The sequence below is a fragment of the Hyaena hyaena genome, unplaced genomic scaffold (assembly GCF_003009895.1).
Source record: "Hyaena hyaena isolate Hyena2069 unplaced genomic scaffold, ASM300989v1 scaffold_6, whole genome shotgun sequence".
In the NCBI taxonomy this organism is placed as follows: Eukaryota; Metazoa; Chordata; class Mammalia; order Carnivora; family Hyaenidae; genus Hyaena; species Hyaena hyaena.
Genome location: NW_024080638.1, coordinates 7141504 through 7164145, shown reverse-complemented (window position 1 = coordinate 7164145; position 22642 = coordinate 7141504). Strand labels below are relative to the sequence as shown.

General features: G+C 40.8%; 1 protein-coding gene across 3 annotated transcripts in view; it reads left to right on the top strand.

The window, feature by feature from the left end:
* Nucleotides 1-22642, top strand: part of FKBP15 (FKBP prolyl isomerase family member 15) — a 54323-nt gene that overhangs the window by 16085 nt on the left and 15596 nt on the right. For 2 of the 3 annotated variants that reach the window (XM_039239885.1, XM_039239877.1), the window contains exons 5-19: nt 1880-1954; nt 2283-2381; nt 4260-4409; nt 5114-5182; nt 6801-6947; nt 9282-9424; nt 9890-9947; nt 12437-12544; nt 15242-15344; nt 15813-15919; nt 17366-17480; nt 19186-19295; nt 19597-19704; nt 20149-20243; nt 21338-21440. In XM_039239885.1, coding sequence (XP_039095816.1) covers nt 1880-1954; nt 2283-2381; nt 4260-4409; nt 5114-5182; nt 6801-6947; nt 9282-9424; nt 9890-9947; nt 12437-12544; nt 15242-15344; nt 15813-15919; nt 17366-17480; nt 19186-19295; nt 19597-19704; nt 20149-20243; nt 21338-21440 — 1590 coding nt within the window. The remainder of the gene's footprint in view (nt 1-1879; nt 1955-2282; nt 2382-4259; nt 4410-5113; nt 5183-6800; nt 6948-9281; nt 9425-9889; nt 9948-12436; nt 12545-15241; nt 15345-15812; nt 15920-17365; nt 17481-19185; nt 19296-19596; nt 19705-20148; nt 20244-21337; nt 21441-22642) is intronic. The other variant, XM_039239892.1, reaches the window with a different exon arrangement.

Genomic DNA, 22642 nt, shown 5'->3' with positions numbered 1-22642 from the left:
TTAATGACCAGTGTTTATCCATTGAAAGTTTGACAATGAGTTGGTCAGTCGATCACACAATACTATTGATTTGGGTCAAAAAGAAGATATGGTTAGCAGCCCCGAGACTTGATTTCCTTGTGTGGGTTGTCTCTAGCTTCAAATTCTGCTCCAGAACATTTTAAACATTGGTGAGAGAAGCCTAAGAAATTGCAGAATTTCAAAGGTTCAGTGAACTAAGGGTGATGTTCCTGAGACACTCAGAGACCCAGATAAGAGGACCTGTTCAGGTAACTAATGTAATAGACAACACTCATTTCTATTAAAAACAAATGAAAAAACGTAACTGTGGAAATTTGGAAGCACACATAAAAATCGTGGGACTAGAATAATGAACCCCCAGAAACCCATTACTAGGCTCTAACAGTTATTAATCTTGTTTCATCTTTTTTTTTTTATGTTTTTCTTTTTAATGTTATTTATCTTGAGAGAGAGAGAGTGCACACATGCAAATGTCAGCAAGGGGCAGAAGGGGAGAGAGAATCTCAAGAAGGCTCCACGCTCAGTGCAGACAGAGTCAACAGCCATGAGATCATGACCTGAGCCAAAACCAAGAGTCCCTCAACTGACTGAGCCACCCAGGCGCCCCCACCTTGTTCCATCTTAACTCCAGCCTGTCTTCCTTCTTCTTTGTCTTATTTTGGCTTCATCTCCAGCATACAGTTTTACCAGTAAATACTTCAGTATATATATCCCAAGGATCTTTTTCCTAACATAACCATTATTCAATTACACCTAAAAAACCCCACAATAATTTTTTGATCTCATTAACTACCAGCTAGTATTCAGATTTACCTGATTATCTCACAGTTTGTTTTAATCGGGATCTGTTAAGGTTCATACATTTCGGTCAGTTACCCTGTCCCATAACTCTTTCATTCTCTTCATCCAGAGGGACATAGTGTCGAATTATCCCTGATTTTGTTATATAGTAGCCATCCATGATGACTATCAGATGTATTAATTCATTAGGAGTTGCCATTTGGATTTTAAACATCTGGTATTGGGACTTCCCCAGCCTTCAGCCCTGGTAAGATGCAGTAGTTCCTACTGCAACTGTTGTAAAAAAGAAGATACGTTGCAAAAATTATATTTTAAAATTTGCTAGAGAGCTGTAGAAATGATGTGGACTGGAGGAACTAAAATTTCAGAGAGGGAAAGGCTGATAAGCCGAGTATTTCCTTCCCTTGGTTCTTTAGCTGCTGTGGTGCCTAGAGGTGGACTAAGCATCAGGTATGGCCCAGAGAGACCCCTTGGGGGAAAGAGATACTGGCAGACGCCAGAGGAGCTCCAAACACAAGATTGGCTTCTCCCCATGGAACATTTGCAGAATTCTGGGGTGGTACAGAAGTCTATGGGCTGTGCCAGAAAGGCAGAGAGAAACTTCTGTCATCCTGTGGTGCATAGGAGAGAAAGTCTGCCCTAGTGGGAGTACCTGTAATTAGCAGCAAGCAGCAACTTTCTTCTCAGTACATTTGCTAGATTTTGAACTTCAGGAGGAAGGGACCCCAGCTCAGAATCTCTGATGGGCACAACTTTCAGGACTGAGGAGTCCAAGAACTTCTAGGTTCTCAAATCAAAAGCCAGGGAAGATAATGCTTGAAAATAGAGACAACCCAGAAGTAGACCAGCTCTTGATAAATCTGTGAACCTTCCCTAATCAGTTCAGTCTATAGTTGGATTGGATTGAGGTGATCTGCCCCCTCACTCTATCTGAATCAACTGAATTTTGAGTCTTATGCCTGTTTGAAGCACAGTCCCTGACATCTTACTCCTGATTTTGTATTGCCTTTTAACTACTGTTCTCTTTTTTTTTCTGCCCATCTTTACTTGAGTACAGTATAGGATTCTTCTTTATATTAGTCAACAACAGCCAATTACTGTTGCCAGGATTCATCTGAACTTTGAGCTCATGGTAAGATTTCCCGTGTGGGAATCATTATCTCCTTTGGAAGGTTGTATGGGAGAGACTGGTCTGTGTGTACTTGGTAAGAATTAGATCAACTACTTCATCCCCCGGACATCTGTGTGGATATCGGAACAAAGCCTCTCGAAAAAGTCTCTTGCCCTCCTTCAGAGAAATGGACCAAGGGGTGGTTGGTGGAGGGCATAAGGGAAGAAAAAAGTTCCCTATCTCTCTTTGGGTCCACCTGAGTCAAGGCCCTTCTCAATGAGGTTAGGCAGTCACATGATGCGCTGCGCTGCCTGTGCTTAGGTTATCTGAACATTTCTCCTTTCCCCAGGTTCGGCCCAATAACTACAGCACCTTTTATGATGACCAGAGGCAAAACTGGTCCATCATGTTTGAGTCGGAAAAGGCTGCTGTGGAGTTCAATAAACAGGTAATACCATCTTATTCTTCCGGTGAAAAGCCAAATGCTAGTTTGGATTTCTCTTGTTTTTAAGAAACTATGTGGAAAACTTATAACCTGCTGTGGTTTGTTAGTGACAAGCATAAAAAACCCACTAAATTTGTCATTGGGGCTTGATGTATTTCAGGGAGATAATAGGAATATTTATTGGAATTGCTTAAAAATGTGACTTTAAGAGAAAAAAGGCTTACTGCAAACTTCCTTAAAACATTTTTCACTTTATAAATTATTTTAAAGAATAAATAAAACCATCTTTTAAAAATAGTGTTTTAAAAGAACCTTTACAATGTTATATGATTCTTGTAGAAAATTTGTAAAACCATTTTTGAAAAAACCACTTGAAATCTTACTGCCCAAAGTAACCACTATTAACATGTTAGGTTTCTTTTTTCTTTAAAAAAAATTATTTATTTATTTATTTATTTAAAAAATTTTTTTAGGGCCACCTGGGTGGCTCAGTCAGTTAAGTATCCAACTTCAGCTCAGGTCATGACCTCATGGTTCGTGGGTTTGAGCCCCGCGTCAGGCTCTGTGCTGACGGCTAGCTCAGAGCCTGGAGCCTGTTTCAGATTCTGTGTCTCCCTCTCTCTCTGACCCTCCCCTGCTCATGCCTTCTCTTTCTCTCTCAGAAATAAATTTTAAAAAAACATTAAAAAATTTAAAAATTTTTTTAACATTTTAATTTCTTTTTGAGAGACTGAGAGACAGAGCACGAGTGGGGAAAGGGCAGAGAGGGAGGGAGACACAGAATCCAAAGCAGGCTCTAGGCTCTAAGCTGTCAGCACAGAGCCTGACGCGGGGCTCGAACCCACGAACCATGAATCATGACCTGAGCTTAAAGTCAGACGCTTAACAGACTGAGTCACTCACCCAGGCGCCCCTTATTTATTTATTTTTAAGTTTATTTATTTATTTTGAGAGAGAGAGAGAGACTGAGTGAACAGGGGAGAGGAAGAGAGAAAGAGAATCCATAGCAGGCTCTGCACTAACAGCGCAGAGTCTGATACAGGGCTCGAACTCACCAACTGTGAGATTATGACCTGAGTCAAGATCAAAAGTTGGATGCTTAATTGGTTGAGCCACCCAGGCACCCCATGAAACCTTTCTTTTAAGAAAATAAGTAGCAAATTTCTAATTTTTTAAGTAGCAAATACTAGCTCTAATGACCTAGTATATCATGCTAAAAAACTGACCATAATTATTCATGAAGATGTGTCTGGCTCCTGTCAAAGACTAGTGCTGAGATAATATGACAAAATCTGTAGGTAGTGGAGATTCTAGGAATGCAGCATGGTTTTGTAAATGGCCTTTTTTCTAGTTTGTCTTTACAAATGCCTTTTGCAATTGTTTTAGAAGCTCTCCTCTCTTTCATAGGTTCCCACACACTGAAATAGTAAAATCATTATAGTAATACTAGCTAATTATAATGCTTTTTGTGTACTTGCAATTATTTGCCAGGCACTGTGCCAAGTACCATATTTATATTAACTACAAATACAAATACTGTGTTTGTATTAACGAAGTTGTATAACTTAACTGCAGTTTTTATCTCCATTTTACAAAATAACGTGTATGAAATAAGGTTCATAAAAGTTAAGTTATTTGGCTGAGGCCACAGGTTAATAAGTGGCAGTACCCAGATCCATACCCAGACATTTGGACTCCAAAGCCTTAGTCTTAAGCACTTTGATTCCTGGCAGGATTACTGACTTAAGAATGGTTTATTCCTAAACATGTAATCAGTTTTGTTAGTGGACAGCACTGTTTAGAAAAGAGCATTAGCAATAATGGAGTGACTATTTCTCTGAGCTTAAACTAATTTGATGCTGCTTTGATTTCGTCTCGCAGGTGTGCATTGCCAAGTGCAATTGCACCCCCTCCCTAGATGCAGTGCTCTCCCAGGACCTCGTTGTAGTGGAGGGCCCTGCTGTAGAAGTTGGAGATTCTTTGGAAGTGGCCTATACCAGCTGGCTCTTTCAGAATCATGTGCTGGGCCAGGTAAGGAAATGCAGCCTGCAGGTGCTTTTGTAACTGAACTAGCATGAGGGCTCTTCATATGTAAAGCATTAATACTGTGAATTGCTCCTGTTGGCAAATAAAAATCTTCTAGGAACCCTGCTTCGACTGGTTTTGGGGTATAGTCATGAACTTCTAATATGTTCAGTCTGCTCGATGCCAACTGGTCTCTTCTCTTTAGAATGGAAACCAATTTCCGCCTAAATATCATTTTTGGTAATTTTTTGTGTGTATGTCTTTGTCCTCCTATACTGGTTTCAAACTTGAATTTATTCTGATGCGATTAGGTCTTATAACTTCTTTTTAGACTTTCCTTACAGTTGTTTCTTTGTTTTTATTTTTGTTTTTTGTATAATAGATACTGTACATAGAATGGACCTTTGTGTTTTAGTATCCTTAAGCTCTCAAAAGCAGTGTGGTATGATACATTTGATCTTAGTCAAAAGGCTGAGAAGCTATAAAAGCAGTGTGATATGATAGAGCTTTAGACTAAGTAAAAAAATGGACATTCAAGTCCCAGTTTAGCCATGATGTGCTCCCTTCTTTTTGGATCTTTTAAGAACGCCCCTCCCCCCCAGTATATTTGACATTCCTTATTCCAGGAATACTATGCTAAGCTGTATTGACTGTCACATTATTATTATTTTTGAAATTGGCTAACCTTATTTATTTTGATCAAATTACAGGTTTTGGATTCTACTGCTAACAAAGATAAGCCACTTCGCCTGAAATTAGGATCAGGAAAAGTCATTAAGGTACAGGGTTAACTGTGTTCTTTATATGGCTTTATCATTTGCAATGTGGGCTTAATTTAGATTAAATTTGTGAAATTTCTAACCTGGGTGTATTGAGTCCGGAAAGGTGTGGTTAAAAAGTAGGAGAAAACAGTGTTAGATTATCCAGAAAACTACTTGGGAAACTTTTACCTATGTGAATATATTGAAGATGGTGACGTTTCTTTCTTTTTTTTTTTTTTAAAGAAATTTTTTTTATGTTTATTTTTGAGATAGAGACAAAGTGCAAGCTGGGGAGGGGCAGAGGGAGGGAGACACAGAATCTGAACCAGGCCCCACGCTCTGCGCTGTCTGCACAGAACCTGTCGTGGGTCTCAAACTCACAAGACTGTTGAGATCATGACCTGAACCAAAGTCAGATGCTTAACTGACTGAGCCACCCAGGCAAAGATGGGGACATTTCTTTAATCTCTGCCATTTCTAGGGGGCACCTGGGTGGCTCAGTAGTTTGAGCATCCAAACTTCGGCTCAGGTCATGATCTCTCATATCATGAGTTCAAGCCCCACATCAGGCTCACTGCTGTCAGTGCAGAACCTGCTTCAGATCCTCTGTCTCCCTCTCTCTGCCCCTCCCCCACTCACCCTCTTTCTCTTAAAAAAAAAAAAAGACCTCTACCATTTCTTTTTCATTGTGTTACTGTGAGGAAATTATTAAATCCTTCTTGTAACCTCATAGGGAAAGAGATGAAACTGTTTCTTCTAGAATTGTATCATAATTGGTGATTCTTATCTGTCTGAGATGCTTTGAATCAGCATTTCCCAATTATTGTGGTGAGCAGCTGTGACACAGCACGTGGAACAGTGGGATTAGAGTCTGAGGACTCAGGGTCACACTGTGAAGTTTATCTTTACCAACTGTGCAGGTGTTTTATAAAATATAGAGTATTTTATAAATGATGTGGGCTATCATTGTGTCAGGAATGTTGATGCACTACGAAGTACTTATTGGCAAAAGTACTTACTGCCACTCACATGACAAAAAGGTTTTCAGTTTTCTTCATAGCTTTGTTTATGACTCCTTTTCCCAGTCTTTTGGAGACTATTTCCTGTAGATCATAGGAGTTATGGCATGACCTTTAAATCTGTCCAGATCTAGTGTTATATCTTGGCTTAGCAGTTTACTAACAGTTTGATCTTGGGTTGGTTACTTAACCTCCCTAAGGCTGGTTTTCTTATCTGTAAAATGGGGATAATACTCCTAACCTTATGAGGTTATTTTAGGAATTAAACGACATAGTCCTAGTAAAGCACTTACCAGAGTACTTGGAAAATGTGTTTAATGAATGATAGCTTTTATTTCTCTTTTAATATCCTTCTCCTATCCTCCATTTTCTCTCATTATCTAAGATAAGCATATTTCATCCAGCCCCAAATATGCTGGCTTTCACAAGTGAATAGAAGCAGTATTCTAGATATTCTTATAACCAAGCTGGGGGCGAGGGGAATAGTTGAACTTGAACTCTCCCTAGACGTTCACATCTGAAAGTTTGGATGAGAGGTTCCTAATACCCAGCACTTCATTTTGTCTCATGAAGAGGCTTTTGTCTGATGAGCTTTTCCTCTTGTCTGACCCCTGCAGGCCTGGGAGGATGGGATGCTGGGCATGAAGAAAGGGGGGAAGCGCTTGCTTGTCATCCCTCCAGCCTGTGCTGCCGGCTCTGAGGGGGTAATTGGATGGACTCATTCGCCGGACTCAATCCTGGTGTACGAGGTGGAGATTAGGCGGGTGAGTGAAATTGTGCTGTTTTGTGTTGGAGGAGTCCTTTTTGCCACTAAGTAAGAAGAATAAATAATTATGTTTGAGAAACAAGTTCAAAGACTTTTTATTTTATTTTTTATTTTTTTGAAGAAATGGTATAGTTGGAAAGAGCTACAGCTTTGAAATCTAAAGATCAAGGTTTATGTCCTTCTGGTGCTCGTTGAGTCTAGAGGAGGTTGCAACTGAACAAATCAGTTCTCTGCACTAACTTTTTTATTTTGTCTAAAAAAATAGTGGTCCATGTCCAATGTACATGCTTTTTGCCTTACTATTTCCATGGCTACAAATTTAATTTATCTCTATGTTTACGTAGGTATGCAAAGATACCTGTACAGAGAGAAATACTTAGCTCCCTCTCTGCCATGTTGTTTATGATAGTAAAAACTGTTATGATAGAAACAACTTAAATATCCATCTTAAGCAAGTGATTAAGTTATGGTTTTTCATGGAGTAGACTTTTATGCATTTTTCATAGAATGTGCAGAATCTGTTGTTAAGTGAAAAAAGCAAGTTGTAAAATGGTATGGAGAGTATGTTCTCGTGTGTGCATGTGTGTACATATATATATAAATATAGAAAAATTCTTATAAACAGACATAAATATATAAATGTATATACAGTCATACACATGTACATAGGTATGTCCGTATCTAGACAGATAGATAGTGTATATGCCCGTATCTTCATAGAAAATTTCCAAAAGTGTTAAAAAAATGATTAAAAGTGAATTTATCTGGGAAATGGAAATGGAGTTCAGAGATTTTTCTTTTGTACATTCTCCCCTTTTGTTCCATTTAAAATTTTTATTGTGAATATGTAGAATTTTCTACATTAAAATTTGTAACATTGTGGTTAAATAATTTAATGCTCCCCTCCAAAAAAAAAAAAAAAAAAGACCTTGTTTGCTTTTACACTGTGTGTGTTAGGTGTGCTAGTGTTTGTGACTCTAAGATACAGTACAGAAAATAAATATTACTGTTACCTTCACTGTGGCTGTTCTCCCTGCTGCAACCAATGATAGGCTTTTCTTCTCTTTGATTCTGTCCTAACTGAACACCCTTATCTCTGCTGAGTCACTCCAGCCTTTTTGTACTGATGTGCTTTGAGCTGCCTTTTCTATAGCTTTTATATTCTGTCTGAGTTTTCCATTGAGTTTGAGGAAGTCATGATTGGTCTTGGATAACAAACCAGGGTGCCTGGTTGGCTCAGTTGGTTAAGCGTCCAAACGTCCAACTTTGGCTCAGGCCATGATCTCACAGTTCGTGATTTCGAGTCCCGCATCAGGCTCTGTGCTGACAGCTCAGAGCCTGGAGCCTGCTTTGGATTCTGTTTCTCCCTCTCTCTCTGCCCCTCCCCTGCTCGCACTCTGTGTTTCTCTCACTCTTTCTCAAAAATAAATAAACATTTTTTAAAAAAAGATAGCAAACCAATTTGAATCCATTAAGACTGGCATTTTGTAACTGTAAGAAAAAAAATACTCTATTTTACTAATAACCAATGAATTATAAATTGATATGCTTATTAACTTGACCAGGCTGATACAGAATGATAATACCTAATGTGATGAGCGTCGAGAGAGCATTACATACTACTTGTGGAGTATAGAGGTGCTCACTCACCCTTTGTGGTGTGAATGTAGTGACATGTACCAAGTCTTAAAAATGAATATACCTTTTCTCCAACTATTTAACTTCTGGGAATTTATACTTTGAGGAAGATTATGTGCAAAGATACAGATAAAAGTTATAGAAGTATTGTTTATGATGTGATACAGAAATTAGAAATGAACTGGATGTCTAACAACTAGGAATTGGTGAAAATTTTGTAGCAACACAGGTATTTAAGACTTCTGTTTCCAAAATCTTTTAGAGACTTTTTCCTGTAGATAATAGCAGGTATGGGTATGACCCTTGAATTTAGACATATTCTTCAGTAGTTAAAAATGATGTTGTAGATTAGTAGTTTAGTAACATGGAAATATATTACTGAGTGAGCAAAGCGGGTTACAAAACAGTATGGTCCCTTTTTCGTAAAAAATATACAAACACATACACATAAGTGTGAAATACTGCACCCCAAACTCTAGCCGTGTTACTATGTAGTGGTTGGATTACAGATGATGATGATGATGATGATGATGATGATGATGATGATGATGATTTGCGTATCCACATTTTCTGATTTGGTACAAGGGAACAGGAAATGAGCTGTGTAGTGGAGAATAAGTAAAAGAAAGGAAGGCAGAGAGGCCAGGATCCCTTTTTTTGTAGCCTGTGCCACCTGTGGTTGATCTCTCCCTAGGTCAAGTTTGCCAGAGACTCTGGCTCTGACGGGCACAGTGTTAGCTCCCGCGATTCTGCCGCCCCTTCTCCCATTCCAGGTGTGGACAGCCTCTCTGCTGACCCTGTTGTATCACCACCTGCATCAGTGCCTTTCAAATCAGGGTAAGATCCTCAGGCTGTATCATGCTTTTTTATTGTCCATGGAAGTGATCCTTAGAGGGGTTCAGGAATAGGGATAGATGCAAACTAAAATAATTTTAAATAATTGGGAAAAAATGGGATGAGGAAATGGGGAAGATATTTGCGTCAAGACTTTTCTGACAAAGGATTAATACTCATGGTATTAATGAATACCTGCTGAACTGTGGAAGAAAATTGGGTAATAGCCATAAACGTAAGGCACACACTCAAGGGAAAAAATGTAAATAATAAAAAGTTGAATGGAAAATTGTTCATTTTCACCAACTTTCAGAGATTATGCAAACTGAACAATGGTTAGAATTCTCTTTCACAAAAAGTGAATTGGCAAATGTTTTCAAAAACAGTTTGTTTATCCAGTATAATTGGGACTTATGATTATAGATTTGGGATTTTTTTTTTTTATCTTAGCATATGTGTTTCTTTCAGGGAGCCGGCTCTTCGTATGAAATCTAACTCCCTCAGTGAACAGCTTACAGTAAATACAGTGAGTATGCAGGTCTCCCTCCCTCACCCCCAGTCTTCTCAAAAGGTTTCATGTGCCTAAGGTAGAGTAGACCAAAAAAAAGTTTGCTACTTTATTAATTTCCCCTTACTTGGGAATTAGTAGAAATTAGTTTGTTCTTCTACATGGACAGACCTGTGTTTAAACATTTATTCTTGTCAACTTGTGGGCTTGAGAAAATTATTTAACTTCTGATCCTCAGCTTCTTCATTATTATAATGGAAATAATTCTCATAGTTCCTGTATAGGGTTCTTGTGATCCGATCGTAAAGCACTAAGCTCAGAGCCTACATAAAGTATGTCTTCCCTTTATACTTAAGAGATTTTTGTGAGATTTAAATAAAATAACGTCTGTGGAGGTGTTGGTATTGTGTCTGGCATACTGTAAGCGTTCAATTAACATTAATTCTTGTTGTTATCATAATTACTGTAATCATAATTACAGTACTAACACTGCGTGGCTTTCATTGTCTTAGACAAACCCTGCACTAATTCACCAACTGGTTGACTTGGAGGCAGTCACTAGGCCTCTGTGTGTCTCTGACTGCAAGATGAGAAGACTAGCATACGGTTGTAGGAAAATTTGGATTTGAACACCTTTGGGAGCATAAACGCTGTACTAGACTGCTGCCCTGCCTGGTCTGTGAAGGCATCAGAGTTTGCTGCATAAGGATGAGATGCAAGCCCCGTGGCCTTCACCTACCACTCCGGGAAACAAGATAATTGCATGGAGGGAAATTGATGATTAATTTCTCTCTAGCCCTAATTTACTCGTTTGTAGTCAGCCCAAAGCAGGAATTATGAAGCAAATAATTGATTTGGTACGTGTAAAGAGTGATCTTCAGAACCCAAAACTTTAAGCCAAAGAATTAAGAAATTTGAAAAACAAAGATAATCTCAGGTCTTTGAATAGTCACGAACATTGTTTAGTTTGGGTTCTCTGGTACTTTCTAGTCAGAGCTACTATTATCACCTATTTTTTTTTTTTTAACATTTATTTAGTTTTGAGAGACAGAGAGAGACAGAGTGTAAGCACTGGATGGGCAGAGAGAAAGGGACACATAGAATCGGAAGCAGGTTCCAGGCTCTGAGCTGTCTGCACAGAGCCCGACGCAGGTCTTGAACCCACGAACTGTGAGATCATGACCTGAGCCGAAGTCAGATGCTCAGGTTGACTTAGCCACCCAGGCGCCCCTATTGTCTCCTATTTCTAAGCTTCAATAACTTCCAGTAAACACGTGGTTTTCAACCTTTTTGCAAATTTTCTTTTGTCTTTTACAGTTTTATTTTTTTTAATTGAGGCAAAACTCACCTTTTTAAAAAATTTTTACATGTAAATTTTTATTTTTTGTTTTGAATAGGTGATTACATTCATATGGTACCGTTAACAAAACAATATAACAGGATATACATTGAAAAGATTCACTCCCGCCCCTAGGCCCATGTATCCTATCCAATCTCCCTCTCCTTTTAGGTTACTGCTTTTATTTCATATATATTCTTTCAATACTTTTTTATGCAGATGCAAGCAAATAGGAACATATATTCTGTTTTTCCATCCCTTCACAAAAAATGGCATATATGTTGTCTTCCCTGCTTTTTACATTATAGTATATATAACAGTATCTTTCCATGTTAGTATATTGAAAGTTTCTTCATTCTTTTTTTATTCTCTAGATCAGAGTGTCCATTGTGTGAATATGGTATATCTAGTCCTCTTTTGATGGATCCAACTTTCTTTGATTATGTCCCTCCAATCAGTTAAGAGAAAATGAGCATGTGCTCCCAATATATATCTGTTTACAAATTATATAAAATAATGTCCATCCCTGTAATAAACAAGTTTAATATCTCATGTTTATAATAGCTTAAAATAATCCAAAAATAGAGGTTATGATCATTTCTTTTTATACCCAATAGATCATCATGTATACCCTCAGGGTATGTACTCTCCACTCTGAAGCCTGCACTTTAACAGATACAGAGGCTTCCAGCACAGGGACTAGTGTGTAGTCAATGCCAAGTCAGTTATATGAATCTGAGTTTGGAACAAAGAGTTCCTGTTTTCCTCTTTCCCCAAATCTCTTCTGAACATCTGTCTGCTGAATTGCTCTCAGGGATGAAGAGGGTACTGTCATCTAAAATGTCTCTTTCCCTTGATCTGTATGTAGTTTTTCACCTGTAAAATGAGAATTATGCCTGGTGGGAGACTTGATTGAAATGAAGTAATACTTGTGGAACCCTTTGTCCATTCCAACATATAGGGAATTATTTTTTACTGCTATTATTAATTGTGACCCATGTACACTTTCTTTGGTAAGAAGTTTTTAATTCTTATTTTATAGAAGAAATAATTTGTAATCGATACGACAGCGGGGCTTACTGAAGGATTTGACTTAAAAGCCAAAGGCATAGAGCTAAAGTAGTGAACCTTGATTATAGTGATTTTTGTGACTTTCCTCTCTTTTTAGAATCCTGACATAGTCAAAGCCAAGTTGATCTCTCGAATGGCTAAAATGGGCCAGCCCATGCTGCCCATCCTTCCGCCACAGGTGGAGTCCAATGATTCAGAAATCGAGGTATGACCCCCTGGCTGTGTTAGAATGAAGAGTGCTAACATTTCTACCTTGTGTTCTTTTGGTTAAAATTATTACTTTTTCTGCCTGTAACCCAGAATCATGTGGAAAGCTTATATTCAAAATGATGCAGGTTAGGGGCACCTGGGTGGCTCAGTCAGTTAAGTGTCCGACTGTGGCTCAGGTCATGATATCACGGTTCGTGGGTTTGAGCCCCACGTCGGGCTCTGTGCTGACAGCTAGCTCAGCCTGGAGCCTGCTTCAGATTCTGTATCTCCCTCTCTCTCTGACCCTCCCCTGCTCATAGTCTCTCTCTCTCTCTCTCTCAGAAAAAAATAAACCATTAAAAAACTAAAAAACAAAAAACACAAAATGATGCAGGTTGATATCAGTACATGTGTTTCCACTGTGATTAGCACTTCCCCTAAGAAGTGGAAGCAATCTCCTACATCCGCCACAAGAACAGGCAAGTTTTAAGTTGTCAGTTTAGCCTTCTAGAATCTCGGTTGTCAATAAAAACCACACTTGAGGCAGCATGGGGCCCAGCCCGTAAAAGATGCTCAGTTCATATTGGTTGATTGTCTAGATTCTCTTAAGAAATGTTAGTGTTCCCGCTGATCTTACCTTTTGCTGAAGATCACACCGTTGTATCTTTTGGCTTTGTATACGGTATGCTTGTTTCAAAGTTCAAAAAAATTTTTTTTAATTTTTTATTTATTACTTTCAGGAGGGTGAGCAGGGGTGGGGGGGGGAGGTTGGGGGGGATAGAGGATCCAAAGAGGGCTCTATACTGACAGCAGAGATTATAACCTGGGCCAAAGCTGGAATTCCAAAATTCCATCTGGAATTTGGTATATGATATGAAAGTAGCTTAGTTCTAACTTAGCTCTTTTCCTGTTGGTCAGGTCCTTATTGAATAAAATCATCCTCTCTCAGTTGAACTGAAACATATAACAGATTGATTTTTAGGATTCTTTGACTTTGATATAAAACAAAGCAACGGTGATGCTCTTGAAAAAATTTTCCAGGGCACCTGGGTGGCTCAGTCACTTGGGTTGGGCATCCGACTTCAGCTCAGGTCATGATCTCATGGTTTGTGAGTTCAAGCTCCACGTTGAGCTCTATGCTGACAGCTCTGAGCCTGGAACCTGTCTCAGATTCTGTGTCCCATTCTCTCTCTGCCCCTCTCCTACTTCTGTACTCTCTCTCTCTCTGTCTCTCAAACAATAAATAAATGTCAAAAAAATTTTTTTAAAGAAAAGAGAAAAAATTTTTCCAAAATAGGCTTTATTTTTCATCATTTTGTTTTATTTCTTCCTGGCAAAGCTCTAAGTAGATTTAAAGTTTAAGAGTTCTTTTTTTTTTTTTTTTAAAGTTTATTTATTTATTTTTGAGAGAGAAAGCTCACAGGAAGGGCAGAGAGAGAATCCCATGCAGCCCCATATAGGGGGCTCAAACCCATCAACTATGAGATCATGACCTGAGCTGAAATCACAGGGTTGGTTCCTTAAAGACTGAGCCACCCTAGTGCCCCAAGCCCTAAGTAGATTTAACCTTTTAAAGGAGGACAGGATTTCTGAGGCCTCTTGTTATAGGTACTCACTGTAAATAATATAATTAACATAAGTAGATAAAGCATTGTTCTCTTCAAAGGCAACTCAGTGTTCTGTTAGCTCTATTTGTCAAATTCCTTTCATTCTGTTGTTAGACATTTAGGTGGATTAGAGCTGCAGTGATATAAAACTGTCATACTTTTCCAGAAATGCATAATGCATTTTTGAGAATATCAGGGGACAAGGGGAAGTTCTAAAGTACAAGAATGACAAAGAGATTTCGGCCTTCCAACTGTAAGATAGCAGATCACAATCACCATATTTTGTGCCCCAGATTTTTCCTTTCCTTGTACGAATTGGGCAAATGTTCATAGGATAACTTTCTTTAGAATTACAGTAGGGACCAACATTGCTTTGATATTTATGAAAAGAAAGAATGGGGAAAAACACTCCTAAAAAGAGACACAGTGAATCCTATTCTGTCTGATTTTCAGTGAGTACCTTGAGGTCTGTGGAGATTATTTGTCAGAAGAAAAGAGGCTGCACTGTGTTCCCCAGGTTTCTTTGCAAGAGAACCCTGTTCTCTGGGAACAGACTAGGTCAGGTTTTGGTTTTGTTTTGTTTTGTTTTGTTTTTTTATGTTTTATTTATTTCTAGGAGAGAGAGAGAGACAGCGTGAGCAGGGGAGGGTCAGAGAGAGAGGGAATCACAGAAATAGGCTCCAGGCTCTGAGCTGGCAGTCAGCACAGAGCCCAACGCGGGGCTCGAACCCACGAACCGCGAGATCATGACCTAAGCGAAAGTTGGACGCTTAACCGATTAAGCCACCCAGGCGCCTAGACTAGGTCAGTTTTAAGGAAACTGCTGGTTTGGAAAATGATGCATTCTGGAGACCAGTCACCTCAGCTGCTTTAGTCCCTAAAGCATCAACAACTTAGAATGTTTGAGGAAATTAACTCTATTTAATCATTTGATATGATTTATCAGAGGAAGGGATCTCCCTCAGCCCACACCCTAAACTCTTGCTTTCCTTCCTCTTCTTTGCCTAAAAACACTGGCTGTAAGCAGGTTTAGGGTAGACGATCTGCCACAGTCTTCATTTAAGGACCCACATTCATAGTAACCAAAATGCTTGTTCCTGCGTTAGGATGTGCATGCTGTGCGAGGAGCTGGGCAGCCCCTGGCACCTCCATCCATGCAGCCCTCTCTCCAGCCGGCGCATCCAGTGCTACCGCAGGTGACCTCACAAGGTAAGCTCCCTCTCCGGCTCTGTGGCCTTGAATTAAGTCAGCACCAGAGTTATCATCCTTCTTCCTTACATTAGGCTGCATTGTTTCAGTACTGAGAATAGATGAGAGTGTAAAACTAATCAGTTTGTCTCTGGGTGGGGCGTTTCGTGCCCTGGAGATGGATTTAGTCTGGCTGCTGTGGGGCATTGGGTGTGCACTCAGCTGAGGAGACACCCCCCCCCCTCCCGCGTGTAATTCTGTGCTTCCCATCAGCCGATGGGATCTTAGGTCTGGGTCACATGTGCCCGCCACCCACAGTTTCCTCCTACTGGCCTGTTCCCGAGATTCCAGTAGAGCTGGTTTCAGGAGAGTAGGTGACATGAGGAGAGTGTTCGGGTCTGGAGTGTGTTGTAGTATGTCAAGTTCTAGTCCAGACCTCTACCAAGGAGGACAGGGTGGATAACAGTGAAAACTCTTGTCTTATCTTAGCACCTCAGCCATCTGTTCCCGGGCTCCAAGCACCCTCAGCTGCCTTAATGCAAGTTGCATCTCTCGATTCCCACTCGGCTGTGTCTGGAAATGCCCAGTCCTTCCAGGTAACAACGTTTTCAAACCACATCAGGTATAAGCTGTACCGTACTAGGTTCTCGTCAGTGCCTTTTCACCTTCCTGCACACATTGTACAGTAGGGATTCCCCACATCAGAATCTGTCCCTCCCCCCCACTCCTGAACCACCACTATCGTATCGCTAAACCAGGCAAAGGATCGCCTACTTTACAGCCTGTTGTAAAGTGGAAATGTGAGGACATGCAAAGCGCCCAGTACAAAGCCTGGCACATGGTAAAGGCCCAGTCAGCATTTGTTTTCTTTTCTTTGTACCCGTCTCCTTGAGGGGTGTGTATTCAAGTCCTCCGTGTTCTTTTCTTTCTAGCAGCTGATAGACTAACATTCTGTACTATACTTAGCAGAACTGTTAGTTGTAGAGGGTGGAGTCTCTATAGAAAATACAGCTGAACTCTTTCTCCAGTTATCCTCCAAAAGGGATCTCCTAAAGTAGGTTTTATTCTGTTTCACAGAAGGCAGTGGCAGCAGCCTGTCTGCCTCCCGCCAGGACAGTGGATTCTTTTTTCTGCCCTGACACATTTGGTGGATAAAACATACCATCGTGATAAGAGGGCCTCACTTCCTTGGTGATCCATAGGAAGGGTGGGAGTGGGAGTGACAGCTGGTGAGCTAGGCCCCTTGGTGGGACAGGGTGTGTCAGAGTTAAAAAAAAAAAAATGGACAGGTACTACCCTATAGCCTGAGGGGTTTGTTTTTGTTTTTGTATTTAATAATGGCTGGGTAGGTAGTTTATTCACCCCTGGAAATGAGCTGGATTTCCTTAACTCAAGGAAGAATAACCATCATCATTTAAATGAAAGCTACTGTTTATTGAGCATTTACTATCTGCCAGGCACTTAACTTACCAGCTGTAAGGAACTTTACCTATATATCACTTCATCTAGTCTTCACAACAACCCTGAGTGGAGTTATTATTTTCATTTTATAGTTGACCACAGTTCAGGATAGAATGAAAGCTCTTGGTCACAAGAGCATCAGAATCTAGCAGGGGAGAGGCATCCTTCAGAGACTGGTGGGTTTACTTTGAAATCTCAATGAATACCTGTCCTGTGACCCCTGTGGACCCTCAGCCATGTTTCTTTAGTTCTAAATTTTCTTAGACCATCAGTAGGCCCAGTGGCTGGGAGATGGATCCCTCCTTAATTAAATCATAACCGCCAGAGGACTGGGGAGTGACCCGAGGCACACTGCCCTTGCTTTCTGGGCAGGACCTTAGTGACCCCCGGCACTGCTGGATGACACAGATAACTCTCCTGCTGCAGGGCCCACCCAGTACCAAACCTGGTCTCCTCTGTCTCCAGCTTTACTGAGGTCAGTCTCCTTCCAGCTTAATCTCTTTGTGCCATCAAAGACAGATTAAGCAGAAAAGAAAGACGTGAATGTTTTATAAACTGACCATAACTTGGCATTTTCTCAGCCCTATGCAGGTATGCAAGCTTACGCTTATCCCCCCGCGTCAGCCGTCGCCTCCCAGCTGCAGCCTGTGCGGCCCCTGTACCCCACACCACTCTCTCAGTCTCCCCATTTTCCAGGTAGGGAGTGGGCCCCTTGGTTTCTCATCTTCTGCATCCCTTCCTCCCAACCTGTTTTCATATTCACTCCAATAGATTTCTCCCTTTTTAAAAAATTTTTAAAATAGCTTTCCTGAGAGGGGCACCTGGGTGGCTCAGTGGGTTAAGCATCCTGACTTTGGTTAAGGTCATGATCTTCCCACTTGTGGGTTCGGGCCCTGCTTCTGGCTCTGTGCTGATGGCTCAGAGCCTGAAGCCTGCTTTGGATCCTGTGTCTCCTCTCTCTGCCTCTCCGCCACTCACACTCTGTCTCTCTCTTTCTCTCTCAAAAATAAACGTAAAAAAAATTTTTTTTAAATAGTTCTCTTGAGGTGTAATTTACATACTGTACAATTCACTTGTTTTAAGTGTATAATTCAAGGATTTTTTTCAGTAAGTTTACAGCATTGTGCAACCTTCACCACAATCCAATTTTAGAACGTTTCCATCGTCCACAAAAGCCTGCTATGCCCACTTTCTGTTTTGTTTTTGCATTTTCTCCTGCTAGCCCTTTGCCATTGTTCTGTCAGAGTGGCTCCGTAGCATTTATAGAAAATAGTAAGAGAGTAAAATGTTGGGGGAAATTGGGAGAAAGTATGGTGACTAATTAGGGGTGTTCAGTATCTCAAATGGGAGCTACTTCGTGACCATTTTTAAATTATGAAAATAATAAGCTCTGACAAAAAAGTCAACACAAAGGAGTATAAAGTGAAAAGTTCCTGGCCTCCATCATTAATATCCCCAACCGTAGGAAACTGTTGTTAACAGTTACTTGGGGAGCTTTTCAGATATCTTCCATGCATGTACCAGTGTCTATAAGAAAAACACTGGTATAAAAAATAAAATATAAATTTTGTATATAAAAAAACAAAACAAAATGTAAATTTTGTATTTAAAAACCAAAACAAGATAAATGTAGATAGCTGGCATGGTAATATGGTAATCCTGCCTTCTTATTCTGCAGCTTGTCTTAGGTCAGTGGTGAGAAGCAGCCAGCCTCTCCTAAGACCTAATTTATGGTCCCACGGGGGGGGGGGTGGTGTTTCACGCATGCTTCTTTGGCAGTCCTGCCCCTTCTCCATCAGGAAGCCATCAAACCTCATCTCCTCTGTGAAGCTTTCCCTGTTACCATCCCTTCCTTCCCTCCTCCCACAGACAGAACTGTGTACGTGTGTCACCAGAGAGTTAATCTTTGCTTTTCCCTGTGTTCCTTTTGTACCTTGTACATGGTCCATCTCTTACACATAAAACACTCTGTTGTAATAATGTGTTTACACATGAGTCTCCCCACCCGACTGGGAGCTCGCCAAGGGCAGGAACCAGGTTTCATTCGTTGCCGAATCCTTCGTACCTGGTAGAATGCCTGGCATGCAGTTGGATGAGTGGCGAATTAATCTGAGCTGTTGGCACTACGGCAGACCGAAGTGGGCATCCTTGTGCCCGTGGACCGGACTGTCTCTCCCAGTGCATTTTGCAGGAGCGTAACTTCCTTACTATTAGCTTTGGAGCCCTTTTCCTCCGTGTCCTCTCTCTCTTCTCGACAGTGTGGATCACCTACAGCATCTCCCAGTATTTTGAGATGTTGTTAATTTCTTTCTTTACTCTGCTGAAAGAACTATTGGCTTTTCCTCATCCAGTCTCCTCTGCTCCAGTTTCATACGGTTCTTTTCGGCTTCTGTCTGTTTAGGATCCAGTGACATGACTTCATTTCTCCTGACTGAAGCCCGGCAACATAACACTGAAATTCGAATGGCAGTCAGCAAAGTGGCTGATAAAATGGATCATCTCATAACCAGGGTGATTAAGTCAGGGCTGGGGCTGTGTTGAAAGTAGGGGAATGAACGGGTGCTGCAAACACGGCACAACCAAGGCTATAAGTAAACTCTGCCTTGGTTTCCTGTATTCCTAGTACTTAGTAGTTATTTCTCTAGAAGGTTAGTTCTTATTTTGGAATCCAGTTGGCAGAAGAAAACTCTGCCTATGCTCGAGATTGTCTCGGAAACTCATTAGCCCCTTCAAAAAAGTGGTCAGATCTTGGGTAAATAATATTACTTCATTTATAGATTTCTCACAGAGTCCTTGCATCCCCCTTTTGCAGGTTGAAGAGTTACAGAAGCACAGTGCTGGCAATTCCCGGCTGCTTCCCAGCGTGTCGGTTACAATGGAAACCAGCATGATTATGAGCAACATCCAACGAATCATTCAGGTGAGAGGGATCAAGAAGAGATCACAGCCTGAAGGCCCTGCCCCCGTCTCGTTCAGGATGCGCTACCCTTTAAAACCTCTGCAGCACAGAGAGAGAGCGTGTGATAAATGGCACACTGAGTTGGAAAGATCTGGAAAATCCATTATGGCCTAATTTGGTCCAAGTGCCTTATCTGTATAGAGTCACAAGAAAACATTTCTTTTAGACTGTATTTTGGAATTTTGCTTGATTTTACGTCTATGCATTTGTTTAATCTGTCGGGCATAGTGATTTGTATCCATCAGGTATGATTCAATGTTTCCGATATCATATCTATGTGGACATAAATTCTAGTGTTTTAATCTCAAAATTTGTAAGTGTCAATTGTCAGTTCAAGTTGATTCCCTTACATCTGGCACTTTTCTCATAAAAACTTAAGTTATACATCATATATTTTGAATTTAGGAAAATGAAAGATTGAAGCAAGAAGTCCTAGAGAAGAGTAGTCGCATAGAAGAACAGAATGACAAGATTAGTGAACTGATTGAACGAAATCAGAGGTAATGACAGGTATGGGGCACTGGCTAGGATGGACAGAGGATTTCATTTGAAAATGCCCAAGTTAGATAAGCATGTTTGTTTAGCGTAGTTTATGTATACTTGTGCTCTTTGTTTCCTGCCTGTCATGTGAATTACTGTTTGTTTCTGAGAGGCATTTTGGTGGAAAGAGTACAGTAGGCTGTGATGTAAGGCAAACCTCTGTTTGAATCCAGCCTCTCCTCCTCTTCTGTTGTGTGGTTTTGTGTGTGTGTTTGTTCCTCCTGGCCCTAGTTTCTTCATCTGTAAAAGTGGTGTTAATACGTAAAAAACTCTTAGGAATACTATCAAGTCTTCTCTCTTCTGTGTGGGCTGATGCTATTTCATCAACTAGAACTTCACTGATTTCCATATAAAACCCAAACCTTGTATAATTCTTCTGGATCCTTCTGAAGATATCAGGGGTCTGGTCAGGGGAACATGTCAGAGCATATAGCATTTCACTTAGAAAATCATTCTTCTGGGGCGCCTGGGTGGCTCAGTCGGTTAAGCGTCTGACTTCGGCTCAGGTTATGATCTCACGGTTAGTGGGTTCAAGCCCCACATAGGGCTCTGTGCTGACAGCCAGCTCAGAGCCTGGGGCCTGCTTCAGATTCTGTGTCTCCCTCTCTCTCTGACCCTCCCCTGCTTGCTCGCTCTCTCTCTCTTTCTCTCGCTCTCTCTCTCAGAAATAAAAAACATTTAAAAAGAAAAGAAAATAGTATCTTTTAAAAAAGAAAGAAAGAAAATCATTCTTTCGTATTTCTCTTTTCTAGGGTCTCTTGGTTCCCACGTGGTGGGAGAATTGGGGGGGGGAGTTTTGAGGGGAGAAAGGCTTTCATTTCTTCTCTCCTCTTTCCTTCTCCCCCACCACACATGCTTCCAGTTCCTCTTCTCTTCATTATGCAAGGAAATACCTCCAGCCCCGATTCCTACCTCCGAACTTAATTACTGCAGATCTAAGGAAAATAAAAATGCTTTCAGATTGTTTTTTGAAGGTTTAGAGCAGTGTTGTGAGCACTGATTGTGCCTGGTATACGTTCGGTGCTTGATAGGTGTCTTTTCCCCTATTTCACAGGTATGTAGAGCAGAGCAACCTGATGATGGAGAAGAGGAACAACTCACTTCAGACAGCCACGGAAAACACACAGGCAAGAGTATTGCATGCTGAACAGGAGAAGGTAAAGTAACGAGGGAGAGAGAAGCCCATCAGGACTTGCAGAGCTCAGGAGTGGGCCTGTGTACGCACTTATCAATCTCCTTCTCAGCAAAAGTTGTTGCCATCATTGGGAAAAGAACCAGAAAGCATCCAGCAGATTTTAGTATACCCACCATCCGGACTTGTTTTCTAATAACGCTTTGCAATAGGTTGACTCAGACACTATCCCTGATCTTAGCAATTTGATTAAGGTGAGGATTACATCATTTATTAGAAAACGAAATTTATTCTGTTGACACCACAAAAAATTCCTATGCCACATAACGAACACTATGGTGAAATTTAAGGCTGGTTAGTATGTTCCTTCATCGGCGTCTGCCAGAGCAATTTGAAGTCCTGCTATTTGGCTGCAGTCAGCTCAGGAGCAGGACTCTTGACTGTTCCTGGAGTAGCTATAAGCAGGACTCTAGTGGACCTTGGGCTGGGCTCGACTGTTCCGGAAGCTCACTCCTCCCGTCTCTGCTCCAGCGATGCTGTTTATCCAGAGCAGACCCCTTCTTGTTTGGGCTGCCATTCCTCCATTCAGAGCTCTTGACCCAGTTGTCTGTGACCTCAGGTTTAAGAAATGACTTACATTTTCTATTTGAATTTTTCCTGGAAACTTGAAAAGTCGAGTTGAATGCATTTTGTAACCTTGTGGTGTTTACTCACTTCCTCATTGTCTGATAATGATAAAGATTCCTTACTTGAGTCCCATGCAATTTTTCATTCTTTGTGTTCTTTTAGCCATAGTATCCAGGGAAGAAATACCTCCGACCTCTTACCCTCTGAGGAACAGTGCGTTGCCTTGCACAGCCCTGTTCCATCCTGGCCGCCATCCTTCCTCACTGCTACTTTCCACCATCCCTTGTTTGTTGTGGCTGACTCGTCAGGCCTGGGTCAAGGTCAGCAGCCTGTAACATTGGCATCACCAAACAGTACTGGAATCACTTCACCACTCCCATTAACCATACTTTTTACTATTTCTCCTTCTTCAACTTTTATTTTTTCCTCTCTCCTTTACTCTGTCTTTTCTTTCTTTCTTCCTTCCTTCCATCTATCCATAGGCCTGGCAGGGACATGTAAACATGTTGTTTGGTCTAGCTTTTAGACCTGTTATTCAGGTCTAAAATGATTACTAGAACTTCTAGATCAGTTGTTCCAAACTCTAGTCTGGTTGCCTCA